This window comes from Leucopleurus acutus, assembly GCF_964270905.1.
Source record: "Leucopleurus acutus genome assembly, chromosome: 4".
Classification (NCBI taxonomy): Eukaryota; Metazoa; Chordata; class Mammalia; order Artiodactyla; family Delphinidae; genus Leucopleurus; species Leucopleurus acutus.
In genome coordinates, this window is record NC_139146.1 from 128,014,849 (window position 1) to 128,035,941 (window position 21,093).

General features: G+C 38.3%; 2 protein-coding genes across 5 annotated transcripts in view; one reads left to right on the forward strand and one right to left on the reverse strand.

Moving 5' to 3' along the window:
- The window catches only part of LRBA (LPS responsive beige-like anchor protein), a 743,236-nt gene that overhangs the window by 440,405 nt on the left and 281,738 nt on the right, over positions 1-21,093 (forward strand). The gene's annotated exons all lie outside the window — the stretch shown is intronic.
- Positions 1,841-2,971, reverse strand: MAB21L2 (mab-21 like 2; the record flags this gene model as incomplete). Its single annotated transcript, XM_082838207.1, has 1 exon — positions 1,841-2,971. The coding sequence occupies one exon, from the start codon at positions 2,969-2,971 to the stop codon at positions 1,892-1,894; it is 1,080 nt and encodes a 359-aa protein (XP_082694333.1). The 3' UTR covers positions 1,841-1,891.

Here is a 21,093-nt window from a genome sequence, read left to right on the forward strand (position 1 = left end):
AAGATCACAGTTTATATTTCTAACTCAGAACTATTTTTACTACGGAATTTTTACCTAGGAATCTTAAAACTTAAGCCTGTTTTATCAAGTGAACTAGGCACCAGAGCTCTGAGTAGCTCCCTTGTTTTTCATCCACCTCTGCTATCCTGCCGCTCATCCCTCCATACACTGCCTCCCCCACTCAGACTTCATCCTCTGATCTTTAAAATTGCTTTTTAGAACATTTTTCTTTGTATCTCTCATTCCTGGATTTTCCCAGTAGGTTAAAAAAGTGGGCTAATTCAAAGAATAAATTTTAAATATTAAAGGGTAACATCTGACATGGATTCGGTACCTGTGCCTCTCATTAACATATGTAATGGAGTATAGTTACCTCCAGCATAAAGAAGAGGAACCAGTTCCTTTGGGATGCTTTCAGTTTTACTAATTATTTTATTTTTGTAATCAGATATTTCCTTATATTAAAAAGGAACGTTTGTTGAAGTTGAAACGTTGAAATGAATACACTGGATTGTTACCTTAGAAAAGCAGAAAAAGGAGGAACATACTTTTCTTATATTTAATTTTTCTTTGGTTATAAAATAGTATTAAAACCTTTTTTATTTAAATTGAGTATAAACTACTTCTGAATAATTCTGGGACTTTGATTAAAAATGATCATAATTACAGCATTTATAACTAGCCATTTAAAGACTTGAAGTAATTTATACATCTGGATTGTTCGTATCACCATTTGCTGGGGAAAAGGAATATGGCTATATCCATTTTATCCTCTTTTAATGTGACTGATTTAATTGTTAAGTTTCGTTATTTAAAACTTGAAGAGGACAAATGATTGAAGGATGAGTATAACTCATTGTGTTAACTATTCAGAAAAGGTCCATAAATGTTTCTTTTATAATTCAGACTCAGAGTGCATTTTTTTTTAGATTATGGCATGAGAGAGCAAATATCTTAATTTTTAATGTGAAAAAACTTTTCTTGTAAAAATTAGGATCAAAATCAGTTCTTCCATACAAAATCTGTTCTTTCAAGTGTGAAATAAGATTTTACTTTTAGTCTTAAAATCTACAGAACAAACATATATTATAGTGGTGTAAAATTAATATTTTCTCTTTTCTAAAGATTTTGGTGGGAACTTGAATCGTTAAATCTACAAAATGTGCTGCATTTGTAAATTTTGCAAACTAGAGTTAAAATGGAAGCTTCTTGCATTCCTCAAGTTCACATCTTTATATTGTAAATAATAAATTGTGATCTCACCTTCCTTCATTTAAGAACAATCCACAAACAGTCATTTACAATGTAAAGTAGTATTTTTATTACTGTTTTCAACAAGACTGCTTAGGGTGAGGGAAGAGGTGCGGGGGAGGAAGGGGCACATCTGACATTGGCACTGAGATACATTTAACATCAGCAAAACTTTGTTTAAAAGAGAAATTTTACATATAATTAAATACTTTTTTTCACTTGGTGACAACATTCAGGCAACCCAAAACAAATTGGAGAGAGAGACAGAGAGACAGAGACAGAGAATGAAGAGGGGGAGAGAAGGAAAAGGGAGAAACTACTATATTTTGATTGAAAATGTACCTTGGGTTTCATTTTGTTGTGGCAAAGCCCGATTGCTTCTGTTGTGTGACCTTTTAAATTCACATTGTTTGGAAGAGAAGGATCACTTTTGTGCAAGAATGTGATTTTGTGTGTTTGGTTGGTTTGCTCTCCTTTTGTTTGCTTGTTAATTAAGGAAGTCTTCTGCCAGGTTCCCGTTTCTCTTAGGTGGCTTACATAAAAGTCTGTGTCTGGAGTTTCCGCTGTTTGTCGCCGAGTTGTGTGTTGTGTGTTTGAGAGCATTCCTGTTTGTGTCGCTTTTCAAGCAGTCCCCAGCACCCTATAGTTTGTCCAGGCTTTTGGGATTGGTGAGAATTTCCCTGGCCAACCTCCAGGTCTGCTTGGCAGCGCTCTCCAGGGCCGAGTGGGGCTTGCCCTGGAAAAGGTCGAGGTTGGGCAGAAAGTAGTGAGGGCAGCGGCGGCACTGCAGGCAGGAGATGAGCTGCAGCAGGATGCCGTTGAGCCGATCTCCGAGGCACGCCTCGTCCCAGTCCGTTTCCCGCGGGTGCTTCTCGCACTCGTACAGCAGCAGCGTCTTCATGTGGTAGTTATTGAGCGGCTGGCCAGGCAGCTCCAGGTGGCGGTCCCGCAGCGTCTTCAGCACCGAGAGACACTTGTTTCGGCAGCCGCCCATCAGCAGGCGGTTCTCAGCCTCTCCGAACTGCAGCACCCAGGCGTCGCTCTCCGCAGAGCTCTGCTTGCCGGTCAGCGAGTAGCACTCCTTAGAGAGCAAGTTGAACCCTTCGGCCTTGACCTCCGCCACCCGATTGGGGCCGGGCCAGGGGATGTGGGGCATAGGCCACTGTGCAGCACTGCGAGGCCAGATACCGGTGCACTTGAACGCCGGAGTGATTTGCACCACGTAGCGCTCCCTGATGCGCAACTTGACCTCGCTGGTATCCGCGATCATCTTGACCACATCCCGGTAGCTGCACTTGTCCACCGCCTGAGCCACCAGCGTCTGGAAACGTGAGCGGATCTTGCGCGCCGAGAGGTAGCCGGACGCTGTGATGAACTCGACCCAGAGAGACATGCTCCGCTTCCGCCCATCGCTCAGTTTGAGCACTGCGCAGCCGGGCAGTGAGCCGTCGTCCACGAAGTTGAAGACGCCCATCTGGTTTAGGTAGAGCACCACCTCGAATTCTGTGGGCGAGATGACCTCCAGCCCCTCGTAGCGGGCATCGATCTCGCTCAGGGAGCTGATGAAGCGAGGCTCCTGCACCTCCACTTCCTTTAGCACGTCCGAGACCACCTTACAGACCTCTCGGATGGTCTTGGCGATGGCCGCCTTGCGCGCTTGGCAGCGCTCAGTGTAGTATTTATTGAGCTGGTAAACCAGCTTGGCCTGAGCGGCGATCATGTTGGGGCACAGGTCCGGGCTGTACACCGGCGTCTCGCAGTACGTTGAGGGATCCAAGGCTCACGTGCTGGTGGTGGCCCTGCGGCTTGCGAAAGAGGCGCTGCGCTCCCCTAAGCCCCACTTTCACTCTTGTTTCCACCTGGGCTGCCCGGCTGATGCTTCAGCCGTCTAGCTCCTTCCTTCCCCTCTTTTGAAAGCTTTTTTCTTCTCCAGAAAATAAGGAAAAAAGAAAAAATAAAGGATGATCTTTGAAAAAGAAAAGTACCTGCTGGGACTTTTTTGCTTTCTCTTGATATGTGAAATAAAGATGTGCCTGCGGGCGAGATGAAGGGGAGGGGGTGGGGAGACAGGGTGAGAGAGAAAAATTCAGGTTACCAAGAGGTTAGGCTTAGACGTCTGCAGTGGAGATGGCCCAGGAATCTGGAAATGAGGTCTTTTAAATGCCAAAGTAAATTTAAAAATAAAAGCGAAACATTCAGTGTTTCATTCTTAAACTTCTCTCCCACGCTGGTAGCACTTCTTTATTCAGATTAGGTGAGTGCTTTTCTCCTCACCCTCCCCCAGATGGAAGGTGAAGGGTGTAATTAATGTCCAGAGAGCGGCGAAGTGCAACTCAGTCCGCAGCACACTCAGAGGTTCGCAGATGCCCCTCACTCTCAGCGTGTAGGTCTGGTCTCTTCTCAGGGGGTCCTCTTGTAGCGGTTTTCCTCTTTTCCTACTGGAGGCGTTGTTTGGACTGGGTTGGTTTGTTTGCAGTGCGTTCTTCTTGTCTTTCTCTAGGTGCAAACCGCTGGAAGTTGTTTGATACTCATTTCTGCTTCGTAATTTATAATTTTGGCCGTCACAAAATCTATTTTAGTGTGACGAAGTCGTTGCTTGCGTTGCATCTGGGGTTTAGTTATAACGATTCGAGGGTTTTTCTTCTCCTCCCCCTTTAGGTTGCTTGTGCAGATTCCACTTTCTGAGTCGCCTCTCCCTCCGATGTCTCTCTTTCCCTCTCCCTCCTAATCTCTCTTCCTCTCTCTCCCCCTCCCTTCCTTTCTCTCCCTCCCTTTCTCTTTCCCTCTTTCTCTCTCTCACCCCACCCCCCAGCACCTCTCTCTCTCTCTCCCTCTCTCTCTCCCTCCCTCTCTCTCTCTCTCTCTCTCTTTCTTTGCTGTTTCCTGGAGTTATTTAGTTTATGAATGGTCCTGGGCCATCATGAGGGGGGTGGAGCTTCAGTTCCTACAATCGCTGTTGGAGCTGTCAGTGCTTTAGCCAATCCGAGAGAGAAGACAGGCTTGCTTGGCAAACGGTAGCAGCCACCGCTGCACTTGATAAAGAAAGGGGGTAAAGAGAGAAGTAAGAAAATAGGAAGAGATAGTAGAAGTCAAATGCTCACACACATTTTGCAGCCCCCTCTTCTTTATCCTCCTCTCTTATCAATTGCAAGGAAGAAAAAGAGAGTGTATAGAGAAGGGACTTCTTGGAGATGGCTGGAATGACTCAAGGGAGAGTAGCAGTGGTTCAGAAAGGTTCACTTTTCTTTTTCTATCAACATTGTGAAGAAGGTGCAAAAGCTAACAAAATTACTTTCGCTTGAAGGCAAATGGGAGGAGGAAGGGATATCTGGGAAAGGACCTAAATTTTTCTAGATTTTTTCCTTAGGCAAAGTCTTCCTCCCTTTTCTTCCCCTCCCCTCCCATTGTTGCTAAGAGCCAGAGCAATTGCTGTATATGTTCGCCAGTTGGGGGGTGGGGGGAGTGGACATGGGGTGAGAGTTTATAATCATAAATCTCTTTTCAGTAATTTCCATATGCTGTTGAAAAATGAGGCAGGACAAAAATGGTACAAGCACCTTGTTTGATAATTACTTCATAATTAAGATTCAGATATATTTAATGTTATTACTTTATTGTTACAAGGAGTAACTTGTTATCAGAGAGAAAATATGTTTAAGTTGTGAGAAATGGTGCAGATTTATATATGGTAAAATTTTGTTGGATATACTTTTTAAATAAGCCACTAAAATTATTTTAAACTTAATAAAAATGAAGGGAAGTAAATATGAACCTGATTTAAAGTTTTCTGAAAATGTTAATGTAAATCTAATTTTGAGTATATTTTCAGGCAGTAGAGAATTTCATTTGTAAACTCATTTTATTTTCATAATTGACTCTTGCTTTTAAAAGACTTCACTGCTGCAAAAATCTATAACTATCCTGTTATTGATTACACAGATGGCTTCACTCCTCCCTTGGCATTTCAGTGAAACTCATGCATGTGCTTTTAGTATATGTATTATACTTTCGAGCTGTACCATGGTAGCTTTTAGGTACTTTTGGTTGAAAGAGCTGTAACAGTGTTTCTGATTTGCTTAGAATTTATGTTTGAACCTCAGGTGTGTGGATTCTGAGTCTTTTTAAGACAAATCAAGTAGATGGGAATGTTTTCAGTTAGAGTTTGGACGTTATGTACTCCGATAATGCTGTAACAAAGAAAATCTATAAGCCGGTTGTGCGAAGACTTCATTTTGCAAAACCTGGTATGCGGCTTTTGCAAAACCCCGTGGGAAGGCTTGACTTGCTGTCTTAAGGCTGAACCAGATGAACCTGAATTCAGTTGCATAGGGAAAGTTTGTTTCATCAGGTACTTGATGGCAGACGCTTGGACCTCCTTGGTTCGTTCTTACACATCTGGTGCGGACTACTGGTATCTGGTCACCCCTTCAGTCTCGTAGCGACATGTCTCTTCCTAAAGAACTTTGTCCTTTTTTCCTTCTTTTCATCAAGTCGGCATTGTTACCAGGGATGTCTTCAGTGGCCGGGAGTTGAGACGAACAGTCGCGTCCGCGGGACTCCGGGGCGCAGAGCTTTAGTGACTTCTCGGGAGTCTCAGCGGCGCTGGCGGCCGCGGGCTCCGGCGGGCTCCGGCGTGCGTGCGGCTGGCGTCGGACCCCGGGCGGCAGAAGGATGTACGCGAGCCGGCGCCTTCAGGGTCCGCGCGTGTGGGACGCCCAGGCTCTGCCGGCACCCCGGCGATTGGCCACGAGGCCACAGTGGCGCTCTGGGAACTGTTACTGGCAGGAGGGGCACTTTGCGGCGGGGAGTGGTGTGAACGCCAGAAGAGGATCCCGCGCGGCTTCTCCCGAGGGCAGTTACTGGGCGGAGACTGGTGGCGGGGTGAGAGGGTGAGGAGCTTCCTTCCCCCCGCCCCGACCCTCGCCCCCGGTTGGAGCCGCTGAGGCCTCGCGCGTGGACCGGCCGGGCCCGCGACGCCCCAGGGAGTGTTTGCAGAAGGCCCCGGGGTGACGGCGTCATCCCTCCTCCGCGCTCCCGCGCCCGCGGGCAGGCGCCCAGCACCCAGCGCCCTCTGTCCGCACGCCCTTCTCGCGTGGGGCGGCCCCGGCCGCGCGGGTCTTGGCGCCACCACTCGCCCGGCACCCCACTCCTCCTCTCCTCCCTGCTCTGTCGGCACGACCAAGCTTCGCCCCACCCTTGTCCCCTCGCTTCTCCACTTTTAGGTACTGAGGCCGAGGGAATGATAAAATGTTACAAATGTTTTGATTTAAAAACAATTCATTACCAATTTACCCTGTCCAAGGTAGATGCTCTAGTAAATAATAAATCAGTTAAACAAAGGCGACTTTAATTTATTGCCGTGGTACTAATTAGAAACATCATTTGAGCAATAAACTTAAACACTTCCAGCAAATAATGCTCCCTCTTGCTTGTTCCCTTCCTTCCCCTCCCCCACCCCAACTCACTCTGGCTGCCTCTGCTCTAAGAGCTGCTTCAGCTGTGTGTTTGCGGATCCGCTCTTCCTCTGGTTGAATAATTGAAGGGGGAAACGGTATCCGAGGAGGCTGTAATTGAAGAGCCCCTGTCACCTCTGCTTTTATGTATGTTAGTATAGAAGTCCATCAGCAGCTCCTTGATGGTGTATTAAAACGGAGTGGCAGCCCCTTCTGCAGGAGATACCGTATTCTATTAAAGGAGACCAAGTGAGAGAAAGAAACTCTAGAGGCTAAAAGCCACTTCAAGTCTTCAGACCGATTGATCTGTATTCTCTTGTTATAATCCGTCTCATCATACTTGAGTTAATGAGGCAAAAGAGGGGGAGCGAAATCTGATGGTCCTTGACAAATTCATTAGGGAGGCTGCAGGACATTTTATTTGACTGTTAAACATCTTGTTTGTTTGGTTTAGGCAGTGCCAACATCAGCATGCTTCTGCCCAGACCTATCATGTTGGTCTGACTACAGACATTACTGAAAAGAGAAAGAGGACATTCAGGGTGTGATTTGAATATTTTGTTTTGGATTTCATGAAGCCCGTAACCTTCAGACTTCTCTAGGATTTACCTTCACCATCCTTACACTTAGGAACATTTATGAAAATTTAGATGATGATAGTGAGGTGGGCATGTTTTTAGTTACTATAAACTATGTATGTTTAAACTTTAGTCGGAAAAGTTCCCATTTCCTTAAAAAATTGAGTCAAGTTACAGAAATTACTGTGCTAGTTTTTAAAAAATATGAATGTTTAAGCTCCAGAAGAGTAGCCAGATCATACATTAGATCCTATCTTTACTTGATCGTGGTTAAATAAACTTTTAATTATTAATTGAATTTCCTTTTTCAGTGAAACACTTATGGGTACAGAAACTTGGAAATCAAAATGTTAACTATTTATACAAATATGATGTTTTTGAAAGAAAATGTGTGTATTTTAATTTGAATGCCTTTTTATATTTAAAATTAGAAGCAGAACCAGGTACTTTATGAATGGTGCTAAAATAATGTGATGAGTTGACAGGATACTTAAAAAACTGAAAATATTTCTAATTGAAGAATAATGGGCAACTAAGTTAGAATGCTAATCTTGTAGTATTTTATTCTAGGATAATAACACAGTACTTGATTTTTTCAGTTTCTCCATTTATGATACTTTCTTGCATAGAGAATTCAGTCATATTTTCTTTCAGCAATTGACTTAAACATCCTCAGCTTAAGTGATTTGAGAAAGAACCCTGTCTTCCATTTACAGGCAAACAGTATGAGAGAAAAAAGAAAACTAATGCTCTTTGCCTGTCATTTTTATACATTCTTGCACTGCTGATGAAGCTTGAACTGCTGCAGGGAATGTATGGATTTGAAAAGAAATGATTCAGTAGTTCATGTTGTGTTTCTCAGAAGCAAAACCAAACTAATGGCTGCAGTCAGTGCTTCTGTACATCTGACAGTTATAATCCTGTTTACATTTCCAGAGAATACAAAATGCTTAAACTGTTTTATTTTTTGCTGATCTTTACTTAGAAATGTGCTTACTGAGTTAAACTTCAGTGCAGTTTTTACTTTATCATATCACTGGGACTTAAAAGATCCATTAATGATCTGTAGAAATGGCATACAGTATTTCAATAATCTTTCCTAAAGAGTATACAGATTTTAGATTATATGATTTTGTTTTCCAGGAAAACATTTTAGAATTATTAAAAAAATAATCAGGTTATTGACTTAAAAAAATCAACTCTCTGAAGGATTTATACTTTTTGGAAAACAAAAGACCATGTGTTTACCTGTATATATTCTTATCCTCTAAAATCTAACTTTAAAATATCTGTACAGTTGCTAAATGTTTGGTTCTTATATGCTTAATCATTCAATATATTTATAAAAATATTTTTTAAGAAAAAAATTCTTTTTTAGGGGGTCAAGATGTAAAAGGGGCAATAAATAACGATTAAATTCTCTGAATTTAAAAACGATCAGTAAAAACAAGAAGAAAAATAAATAACCCAAACACAATTTGTTAGTGTATTAGTTGATGAAATTTTATTGAAGTAATTATATTAAACTATCTGTAAGAAGCTTTAACAGCACCAACTGTCAGGATTATACTATGCACATTGTATTAAAAGTCAGAGTAAAGCTGCATTCTCTTCCATTCTCTGTCAAATGATCTAATTTTCCAAATCTCCTAAGTATCATAGAAATTGTTTATAAGCTATTGATAATTATTATTCTGGAATCAATCAGGAGAATAATCAGTAATAGAATGTTTTCTTTGAGCAGTTCACCATAGTGCCTGTTAATTTTAAATGGTCAATCATGCTGCTAAAACAAGTTGTTTTTTTAATTTCTTTCACTAAATAGCTTTAAAAAAAACCTGAAAAAACCCCAAACCTTGTAATCACTTTGATTGGTAACCCAAGGGTATTGTCATTTGAACAGTTTGAACTTAATGTTCTGTCAGGTCAAAGCAATGGCTTTAACTTTGCATTACTAAGCCTCAAACTGTACTGAAAAATAAATGCTTTTATGTACTTTTGAATATTGTTTTGTGGGATTAAGTTTGTTTGGGTTACCTTGGATAATGTATTTGATTAGTGATATTTACACCTATTAAACTTTTACAAGTCTAATTCTTGTATAATTTAGTAGGATGAGAATATTGAAAGTACAATAGATGTTTGTTTTTTCCCCAAGTTTAGTACTCAGCTGTGTATATGAGTACATTATTAAGCTATACATAATATCATCAAAATGGACAGTGATAGAGCAAAGAACTTGTACTCAGGAGAATGGAAGTGAGCAGCTTTTAGCCTGACTGAAAGGTAAATACTCTTGTATTACTGAGCTAGGATACACAGTGTTAAGACAATCTGAGTTAATTCGGCAAGTATTTTTCATTGAATTTACTATATTTTCATTTATATCTTTTGACTTTACCAAGAAACATTTAGCTTTTTCTCATTTTAGAGAAACACAGTTTTGAGTTGTAGCAGTCACATTCCTTTATTTCTGTAAGACAGTTGAACAGTTCTGAAAAGTTAAATAAGATTCTACCTTTCTGTCTTCTTTCCTTCCTTTTTAACAATTTTAACTTATTAATATACTGTGAGGTATATATTATATTTTTTCTGTTTAATAACTTTGGCTTTCGTGACTCACTATAATTTTCAACAAAGGAAAGGGTGCTTTTAGTAGAAGCCAGTTCTTAACTATTTACGGTATGATTGTGTAATTAGTGGATTATTATTTGTGTCTCCTCCACCTTTGAGAAACAAATTTTACTGGTCTTTAATATCACTTCCACAAAATAGACAGAAAATCAGGATTATTGATGTTAAACTTGATGCTAAATAAATCAAGGCTCTTGATTTCAATTTCATTCATTTCCATTCGGAACATTGAATTTTACGCTTTAAAGAAGATGTGATATCCTTAGTTTAATAAGATAATACTACTGATTCACATGTAGGATATGTTCCTTGGGATTTCAGAGTCATTCCCACTCCCATTTCCACTTTCCTTTGCCATCAGTGCCAGACGTTTACAAAACAGATGATTAAGATTAGGGGTGTAGATTATGCCTGTACTGAGCCGTACTTAGTTCAAAATATAAGACTTGGTGTTACGTTCTATATTTCTTTCAGGCCATACGAGACATTTCGTGGGCCTATGTTTAAAATTATCGGTTAAGCATATCGTAGGTAAGTTTTTGTTACACTTCAGGAAAACTAGCCCTTTTAAACATCTTAGTTTCTCTTGAAATATACAGGTCTGCAGCACTCCATCTATAATATTATTAGTAGTAGTAATTTTGCATCAATCTTCTGCTAAGATTACAGGAAATTTTTAATAAGCTTGTGTTATTTTTAATGAAAATGTTAAAAAAAATCTAGCTTGTTCCTTCCTTTAAACATTGTGAATTAGCGTAAAAGTGATGTGCTGAGAGGTTTCTCTGATTCCTGGTAGTGGTTGAATAACAACAACAAAAATCCTTCATTGGCTCTAATCTATGTATAGAAGACATCTGTGTAGTATAAATGAAATAATATTTGATGATCTAAGGAATGGAAACTTTTCCTTTAACCATGTGAAATAAAGCTAGGATGTAAAACAGCTGTCTTGGCCTATGTATATCAAGGTTCTGCCAGTCTGTTTCTTTTCTGAGTTTTCCCTTTCTCTCTTCCCTTGTTATCTTTGGATCCTAAAGAGTCACTCTCTTATTTTCTGACTGGTTTTGTCTGTAGACGAAACCTGGGTTAGTAGGTTTAAATCAGCCAAGATAGAGTGAAAAATCTTTGATCTATGGCTATGACTGTTTCCAAATGATTTGCTTGCTGGGACCAGACACTATCCATGCCCTTTCACTTTGCTATCAGATAGGTGCACACAAAGGACCTGAAAGGCTACCAGATGCACAGTTAATCATCATATTAGATAAGTAAAGGGTTCCAACCATACTTAATTAGATCTTCTATTTCTAATAGTTATTTGTTCTATAGTACCTTGTTGGTTAAATGCTCTACAAATCTAATCTTTTCTTCAAATTAGTTAAAACTTTCTATAAATTGTAGCATCAATTTAAAACAAATGATACAAAGCTATGTATTTTTTTAAATATAAGTTCCTTGCTGTCACATAGCTTACCTGCATAGATAAGATAAAGAAAGGGAGACAGTATGATAGTATTAAAGAGCATTAGTGTAGGGGATAAAAAGCCCTGAATTTTTATCCTAGCTTGGCTACAAACCCTGTGAGTGACCTTGATCAAGTCACTATCTCCACTCACTATTTTCTCAATTGTTAAATGGGGGGATAGATGAAGAGTTTTTTCTACCTCTTCTAGATAGACAAAAATCTGTAATTTCCTACCCTAACATGATTAAAGTCCTTTTTTATATCTTTATTCATTGATTTTAAATCAGAAACCTTTCTGCACACATTTAGAATTTCAGTGCTGTTCTAATATATGCATATGAAAGTTTTCAACGTGAAAAAAATCACAGAAAGAATAAGCTTACAGATCGTTATATTCCATATTTTAGACTTAAGGGAAAAAATGCAAATTATAGATTGGAGACAGTTGTGAGGGACAACCCATTAGCAAGTTGGAATAGATTCTAAGAGTATACTAATTATTCTTTGATAGGAGTTGGATCATAAAAATATGAAAATGAAACAGGCTGTATATTCTTGTATATTCAGCAAAACCGTATGTGTTTAAAGGTGTACGCAAGGTTGGCAGGTGTGTTTTTTTTTTTTTTTTCCCTCAAATTGTTGAATTGTCTTTCAATGTTTCTGATATTTTCACTAAGGTTAGCTGTTCTGTAAATATTAGTTCGTGGAGCCAAATAAAGTTCAAGTTCATAATTAACTTAAAAAATTTTTTTTAAAAATGGAAAGTTCAGCCTTCTCTTTAGAGAAATGACACTGCTTTAAGCAACTATAACATTACCGTATTCATGTTGTGTTAAAAGATAGACCCAAGCAGGGAAATGTTTTTCAAAACATGAGTCACTAAAGTAAGTTTTATACTACTTTCTCATGCTTTTCACTTGTTTTCATCAGAAGACCTGACAAGCATAAAAGTGTTAACATCTTTTATTTTACAGATGTTCTTAGTTTTCCCTCAAACTGTAAAAGATGCTGTATCAGAGTAGCATGGTAGGAAGTAATTTCAACACCTCCTTTCACTTATGCGATAACTTATTATTTGTCTGAGCTTGTGGATATTTTCGGAGGGAGGGAAGTGAGACAGGAAAAGACAACATATTGAGATCTAATTGTTCTCATTTTGAGATATAGATCAATCAGTCTGTCTGCTGTATTATAAATTCTCTCTAAAATACCTTTTCAGTGGGCATAGTTGAGTTATTTTACTTCTATATTGTGTTCTTTGGAAGTCTGTCGTCAATGCAGTAGGCGTGCCAGGTGACCACCGAGAGAGTTGTTGATGGACACTCGGTGGGTTTGCAGAGTGCAAACCTAAAAGACTAAGAGATGCGAAAGGCATTGCTATTTGTGAATTTATGTTTTATCTCACTTCCCTTGAAAATTTATGAGTAGCGTGGCTTAAGGGTGCTGGAGTTGTGTGTTCCAGGGCTTGCCCCTACTGATAACACCCTTGTTGGCGTGAAAGTGCAATGCAAATTATGACAGTTACAACCTTCTGTTTTGTTTAACTTGTCAGTAGATTTCCTGGCTCAGTGCTGAGGGCAATGGTGTGTTCAGCTAGTCCATATTCACCTAAACTTAAAAGGTCAGGTTTCTACAGGCAAGCCTAGTCAAAGCCTAATTGATGAGGAGGGCAGAGAGACAGAATTTACTGTTCTGTTGGCTAGTTTCATATCGTTAGGTTGTCCTGAAAGCATCAGGCAGTCACAGCCCCTTTCATGTAAGTGCTGACCCTAGACAGGAGCTGACAATCAAAGGAGGCAGCCACAGGAACCAGTGCAAGTAGGCTATTGATTTTTCAGTTAGGTCTAAGTAGTTTGTAGTATGGGTAATGGGTGACAGAGGCAGGTATGTCATTATCAATGAGCTCCAGAACAGTAGCAACAACCCTCTCTCATATTTCCTTCAGCACTGACAGTATGCATCCAGGGCTGGTCAATAAATCGCCCAACCCTTAACTGACAAGTGACTTGGAGGTTTAGGTTGAGGGGTGGAAGTTATAGAGCTAAACTTCTCTACTTGAACACATACTGGATCTAGCAATAGAGTCAGTAACTGTATTGTTGTAAGTTTTTGAAGTTTTCATTTGGAAAAGTCAGTGCAACTATGAAAATCAGAGTTTACTTTTAAGCTTTTGAGAATTTAAGAAGAGTGTTTACTTAGTTAAGAAATAAAGAAATGGGCTAATCATTTGTAAAGATACTCTGCAAGCATAATTAAGCTAGGTTATTACTGTATGGTTTCGCTTTTAATTTAGACTAGATCTTTATTTAATCACGGTATCTCTGAACTTATAAAAGTTTAGCAGTTAGAAATTCTCTTAAAATCCTTTATAATTCCTAATCTCTTCTTAAATGTTTTAACTGCAGACTAATTTTAAGTAGAAAAAAACTTGAACCATTTGTAAATGTTAGGTATTAGCCATTAACCAGTTACTATTTGACCTTCAAATTCGTTTTATATTACTTTTCAAAATAAAATAGTCAGGAATTGAACATTTAATGATTAAAGTTTGATGAATTATGGTTGCTTCTGAATTTTAAAAAGCAATGAGGCTGACTTGTTTTAAAAGCCTTTCATATGGATATTTACATTTAAAGGTAGATGTAGTTCGTATTCACATAAGCACAAAAGTGTAACAGGTTTTGATTAAAAGTAACATGTTCTAAAAGGGATATAAAATAATTGAGAAATGTTTTAAATTTAAACCAATCTCTATTTTGTTACAAAATATAAGTAATATAAAGAGAAGATAGTATTTATAACTAGAAGTGGGAGTTCGGGTTGTACCAGGATCCTTGCAAACTATCCCATGCTTACATTTTTTGAAAACTTTAAACAAATTGAAATAAAACAGAAAAGTAAATGTTTTTTAAAACTTCCTTAAATAACTTATCGCTATGATATCTTGTTTAACACTGTGATATTGTACAGAACCAGAGTTTAAGTCTGTAGTATCATCTAGCCGTGGGGTAGCCTGCCTGACCACATGAATCATTTTCATTTGTCCAATACAACTGAAAATACCACACACACCCCCTTTTTTCTTTAACAACAGCAGGTTAATGCATACAGAGGGTATGGATGCTTCAATATTTTCTTAAGTTTGCAGTGACATGTCTGTGTGAATACCCATCTTCCTTCTTAAGAAATGAGAGAATGCACATTTGAAATGTAGTGAAAGATGGCTACTATGGAAATGTGATAGTCTTAGTTTTAAAGACGCTTTGGGATTATGTAATTAATATTTAGAGAAATTTTATTCAAATCTTTTGCTTTAGTCACCTTTTGAGGCTTATAGATTCTTAAAGCAAGATTCCTTTTAGAGTCAGTGTTTTCCCCCTGTTTATTAATCATTCACTTAATCTGTGTTTTTCTGTTGGATTAGATAAAATATTTAGCTGGGAATCTTGTAATCTTTATATTGTTAGCTATATTATAGGTGCAGCTTCTTCTGCTGTATTTGAAGTCTTTCCTGAATACAGTGTTTTTTTCAGGAATAAAAAAAGAAAAGCTGAAGAAAGGGGGACAAATTAAATTTTCATGAAAGAAAATCCTAATCAGTAGTGACAGTGTAAGAGAAAGATGATTGCCACTTGGTCATTGTGGAGAGGCACTTAGATTTGGTGTCAGTGCTTCTGTTAATGATGACTAATGTCTTTCTCGGAGCAAGTGCATGCTCCAACATACTGCTACAGCCAGAGAGAGGGCTCCGCAATAGACACCACTCAGCAAAAGCATTAGGTGTCCTAAAACAAAGGCTTTTTAATGCAATCAGTTTGACAGTCTCTATTATTAGAAAAATGCAAACATAATTCTAAGGCATTTATCAGCACACTTTAAGCTGTTTTGTGTCCAGTACTAAGAGATATTATTTTAAAATTAAACAATATTAATAAGATGTGCTCCCTACTTTGTTACAGGAATGGGGGCATATATTGCCGTTGCATAAAATCACTTGTGTTTAAGAAAAGTTTTAAGAAGAGACAAACATGCAGCAGATTTTTTTTTCATACTGCATTGCTGTATCCTGAATAAATGCTTTATAGTTACAAAAAGAGAATGAATGACTCAAAAGATCTTTTTAGATCTTTTAATCTTAAATATACTGCTTACAAAAAGATGACATGTGTTATTTCTTCATTTTTCCCCCAAAGTGTAAGACCTTTCAGAAGGGCATTTGCAATGCTTGTCATATTTTTTCATATACATCTTATTGGCCTGACGTGTCTTGAGAACCATGAGAACACAGATGTCATTGCATTCAGACAACACTAATTACTCTGGGATTTTTGCAGCCTCAGTGCCTGCATGTAACTGTCGACTATGATTGTTCGTGCAGCCTACAGTGGGGACATTTTGCACATGAAAATAGTGAGACACAAAAATTGTAAGACAGGTCTTTTAGTCCCCTATTGTTCTCCAGTAGAACTTGGAAGAAAAAAATTCCTGACACATCAATTTCATTCAGTATTTTGCATTTGAACCATGTTTTACCAACATCTTCCTTTCTAAAGTAAGAGTGTTATGCTTTAGTGTTCAGTGAAATCTATTATCCATCTGTTCTTTAACCTTCTTGTACAGTCTTCTACATTATTTTGTCTTCAAGCTTCATGGGAAATTTCTTTATGCAGCTTATAGTTTGAGAGGAGCACTAATTGTGATATGAGTCTTTCCAAAGTGACAGTGCAAAACAATAAATATGTATGATGTGTTCTTCTGGTGTGCAATTTAATGTTTAATGAGAAGCTGCAGCAAATATGGTTAGTCTCAATGTCGGCAAGTCCAATCATCTTATGCTTTTAACACAGGTCAGTTCTTTTCTTTGTTTAATTTTCTCTGTAACGTTCTGGATTTCAGTTGATGATTCATGGTGTTTAGGTGGTTTCAAAGTATCAGAGGTCAAATGGTGGTCACATCTGGGCCCTCACTACTAAATGTGAAGACCAAATATATGTTTTGATAAAAAAGCATAATCTGTGATTGAAAATAAAAAACTCCAGTAATGTAATTTCATATGCTGATGAAGCAGAAATTGAAGCAGCTTGATCAAAGATGTATGATGAGATAAAACTGCAGTCTCTGCTGTACAGTTATAGTAATTATGACTAATGAACCATCCAGTCTGGATGAAATGGCATGCCCACAGGGACTGTGTCCAATCAGTTGTGACTTATGCAAACTGAACAAACCATTGTGATGGGGTTCCATATTCTATATCATAAGAAGTATACTCTTCATTATTAGTGTAACTTTTGTTAGGGTAATGTAAAGTGATTGGAAGTTATCTAAATTTTGTTAAATATAGATTATAATTCTTTTTCTCTTTCATATACTTATTTAAAATTAAACACATTTATTTTGTGTTTGTGACCTCTGGTTTACCTCTCCTTTCCTAAACACACTTAAGTCACTAACACAATTCTGTGACTTCCTACTTGTTCTTCTATTGTGCTACTCTTGAACACCCCCTCTGTTTTAGAGCTCTTGTTTACTTTTGTCAGGAATTATTGTTCACTAACTGGATATTGGAGAGATACTTTTACAATAATAGTAAGACGCATGAGGCAGTTACTGTGTGTAAGCACTTTTCTAAGTGCTTATGTTATGTTAACATAACATAGGTTATATTAACCTATGTTAACTCAAAAATCCTTTCTTACAACCCTTTGAGGTAGTTGCTATATATATATTATCACCATTTTACAGATGAAGAAACTGAGACGTGGGAAGGTTGAAATTTGCCCAAGGTTACATGCTCTTATTAATGTTGGATTATCTTGAGGAAGTTAGTTATATTCTTCTGACCCTAATGTATTTCTAAATTATTCTCACTTTCCCTTTTCCCACCCTGGATTAATTTTTTGTTGTTACTGGTTTTCTGGCAACTGACAAAACTGCTAGGGTATTTTAAATCCGAGGGCTCATGTGCAGTTCTAGCATAAGTTTTTCAGGTCCCTAAACTCAAGTTATATTTAGGTCCCTAAACTTCCTCGCTTGGTATGTTTTAAGTGACTAGCGCTCTCAGGATGGAGTTTAGGAATGGGTGCTTTTGATATGAATGTATATCTAAAATGTAATAAATGTATCAATTGGTACACTCTTGAAATTGTAAAACCTTTAAGTTGTAGTGAGAATACAGCATACTCACTTAAAAGAAAATAAGTAATGCTGGGAAAATAAGTTTCGTTGGTTTTCTTCTGAGATTATCTACCCAGAAGTTTTTCTCATCAAACCAGACATAGTCGTCGTCTTAATGATTTCTTATTCCTGGCACCTTACACACTACGGGCTAGCTAGTAGGTATTCAATAACTATTGGCAGAAAGGAGGGAAAAAAGGAAAGAAGGGGAACTTTATAGTGATTCAGTAATTCAGTGATTCTGTCGAATACCTGCTTTAATTCTAGTTTCCTTGACAGGTTTTTACTTATAGGAATAGAATAAAACAGACTGTCGTTATGTCATTATTCTTTAAAATCTTTAAAATGCTACCTAACCAACTTTGTTTCCCACTGACCCTCAGTCTGAAATCTTTGTCTTTTCAGGCTGACTTCCTTGCATTTATCATGTAATGCTCTACAGAGAGCTTTCTTTGAACTGATATTCTAGTTACCATCAATCTCAGTTTAGTATGTTTTCATTTTGTTGTTTCCTTTTACCAATGTGAAAAGTTATTGAAAGGCAGGTATCATCTTATTTATTTCTTAGCATTACATGACTAGATACATAGTACCTGCTCAATAAATACCTGTAGATTGATTGATAATTTTGGTGCCCTCCTCTTTCTAATAACGTTTCTTCCCATCACCAAAGTCAAATTTTCAATGTGAGATTTCTAGAGGTGACGTTTTGAAAGTCTTTAAAAAACTCAATTGAAATGAGATTTAAACTAGAACTATATTGAGCCCTTATTCTGTGCCACACACTATACTAAGCACTTTAATTATCTTAATCCTATCAGTAAATGTATAATGAGTTATATCCTTTTATTATCCCTAACTGTATAGAAAGCAAGGCACAGAGAGATTAAGTAACTGGATTAATTCTAAAGCTCGGAAGTAGCAAAACATGACTTGCAAATATGGTGAGAGTTTATTTTAAAGCAATCAACGTATTTTTGTTATCCTGTCAATGCCATGCTCTTTTTGTTTTTTTAATGTCCTTTCTGCAATTGTCTACAATGGTTTCTCAACTTCTGCTTCTCAATAACTTAAATGATATCCATTGCACACCTACTTATCCTGGCCTTCTCAAGATACTCCAAAGCCCTTTTCTTTCCCAATCAGAAGATGAGAATAACTTGCTGTACAGTACTTTAAAATGTTGTGACATAATCAGATAATGCAAAGAGAGGTAAAGAGATCCCAGTCTCATGTTTTTTTGTTTGTTTGTTTTGCTTTGCTTTTTTTTTTTTACATCTGTATTGGAGTATAATTGCTTTACAATGGTGTGTTAGTTTCTGCCTTATAACAAAGTGAATGAGTTATACATATACATATGTTCCCATATCTCCTCCCTCTTGCCTCTTCCTCCCTCCGACCCTCCCTATCCCACCCATCCAGGTGGTCACAAAGCACAGAGCTGATCTCCCTGTGCTATGCGGCTGCTTCCCACTAGCTATCTGTTTTACGGTTGGTAGTGTATATATGTCCATGCCACTCTCTCACTTTGTCACAGCTTACCCTTCCTCTTCCCCATATCCTCAAGTCCATTCTCTAGTAGGTCTGTGTCTTTATTCCCATCTTACCCCTAGGGTCTTCATGACATTTTTTTTTCTTAGATTCCATATATGTGTGTTAGCATACGGTATTTGTCTTTCTCTTTCTGACTGACTTCACTCTGTTTGACAGACTCTAGGTCCATCCACCTCACTACAGATAACTCAGTTTCGTTTTTTTTTATGGTTGAGTAATACTCCATTGTATATATGTGCCACATCTTCTTTATCCATTCATCCGATGATGGACACTTAGGTTTTTTCCATCTTCTGGCTATTGTAAATAGAGATGCAATGAACATTTTGGTACATGACTCTTTTTGAATTTTGGTTTTCTCAGGGTATACGCCCAGTAGTGGGATTGCTGGGTCATATGGTCGTTCTACAAGGAACCTCCAAACTGTTCTCCATAGTGGCTGTATCAATTTACATTTCCATCAGCAGTGCAAGAGTGTTCCCTTTTCTCCACACCCTCTCCAGCATTTATTGTTTCTAGATTTTTTTTTCTTTTTCTTTTTTTTTTTTTTTTTGGTACGCGGGCCTCTCACTGTTGTGGCCTCTCCCGTTGCGGAGCACAGGCTCTGGACGCGCAGGCTCAGCAGCCATGGCTCACGGGCCCAGCCGCTCCGCGGCATGTGGGATCTTCCCGGACCGGGGCACGAACCCGTGTCCCCTGCCTCGGCAGGCAGACTCTCAACCACTGCGCCACCAGGGAAGCCCTGTTTCTAGATTTTTTGATGATGGCCATTCTGACCGGTGTGAGATGATATCTCATTGTAGTTTTGATTTGCATTTCTCTAATGATTAATGATGTTCAGCATTCTTTCATGTGTTTGTTGGCAATCTGTATATAGTCTTGGGAGAAATGTCTGTTTAGGTCTTCTGGCCATTTTTGGATTGGGTTGTTTGTTTTTTTGTTATTAAGCTGCAAGAGCTGCTTGTAAATTTTGGAGATTGATCCTTTGTCAGTTGCTTCATTAGCAAATATTTTCTCCCATTCTGAGGGTTGTCTTTTGGTCTTGTTTATGGTTTCCTTTGCTGTGCAAAAGCTTTGAAGTTTCATTAGGTCCCATTTGTTTATTTTTGTTCTTATTTCCATTTCTCTAGGAGGTGGGTCAAAAAGGATCTTGCTGTGATTTATGTCATAGAGTGTTCTGCCTATGTTTTCCTCTAAGAGTTTGATAGTTTCTGGCCTTACATTTAAGTCTTTAATCCATTTTGAGCTTATTATTGTGTATGGTGTTAGGGAGTGTTCTAATCTCATACTTTTACATGTACCTGTCCAGAATTCCCAGCACCACTTATTGTAGAGGCTGTCCTTTCTCCATTGTAAATTCCTGACTCCTTTTTCAAAGATAAGGTGACCATATGTGCATGGGTTTATCTCTGGGCTTTCTATCCTGTTCCATTGATCTATATTTCTGTTTTTGTGCCAGTACCATACTGTCTTGATTACTGTAGCTTTGTAATATAGTCTGAAGTCAGGGAACCTGATTCCTCCAGCTCCGTTTTTCGTTCTCAAGATTGGTTTGGCTATTCGGGGTCTTTTGTATTTCCATACAAATTGTGAAAATTTTTGTTCTAGTTCTGTGAAAAAATGCCAGTGGTAGTTTGATAGGGATTGCATTGAATCTATAGATTGCTTTGGGTAGTAGAGTCATTTTCACAATGTTGATTCTTCCAATCCAAGAACATGGTATATCTCTCCATCTATTTGTATCATCTTTAATTTCTTTCATCAGTGTCTTATAATCTTCTGCATACAGGTCTTTTGTCACCTTAGGTAGGTTTATTCCTAGATATTTTATTCTTTTTGTTGCAATGGTAAATGGGAGTGTTTCTTGATTTCACTTTCAGATTTTTCATCCTCAGTGTATAGGAATGCCAGAGATTTCTGTGCATTAATTTTGTATCCTGCTACTTTACCAAATTCATTGATTAGCTCTAGTAGTTTTCTG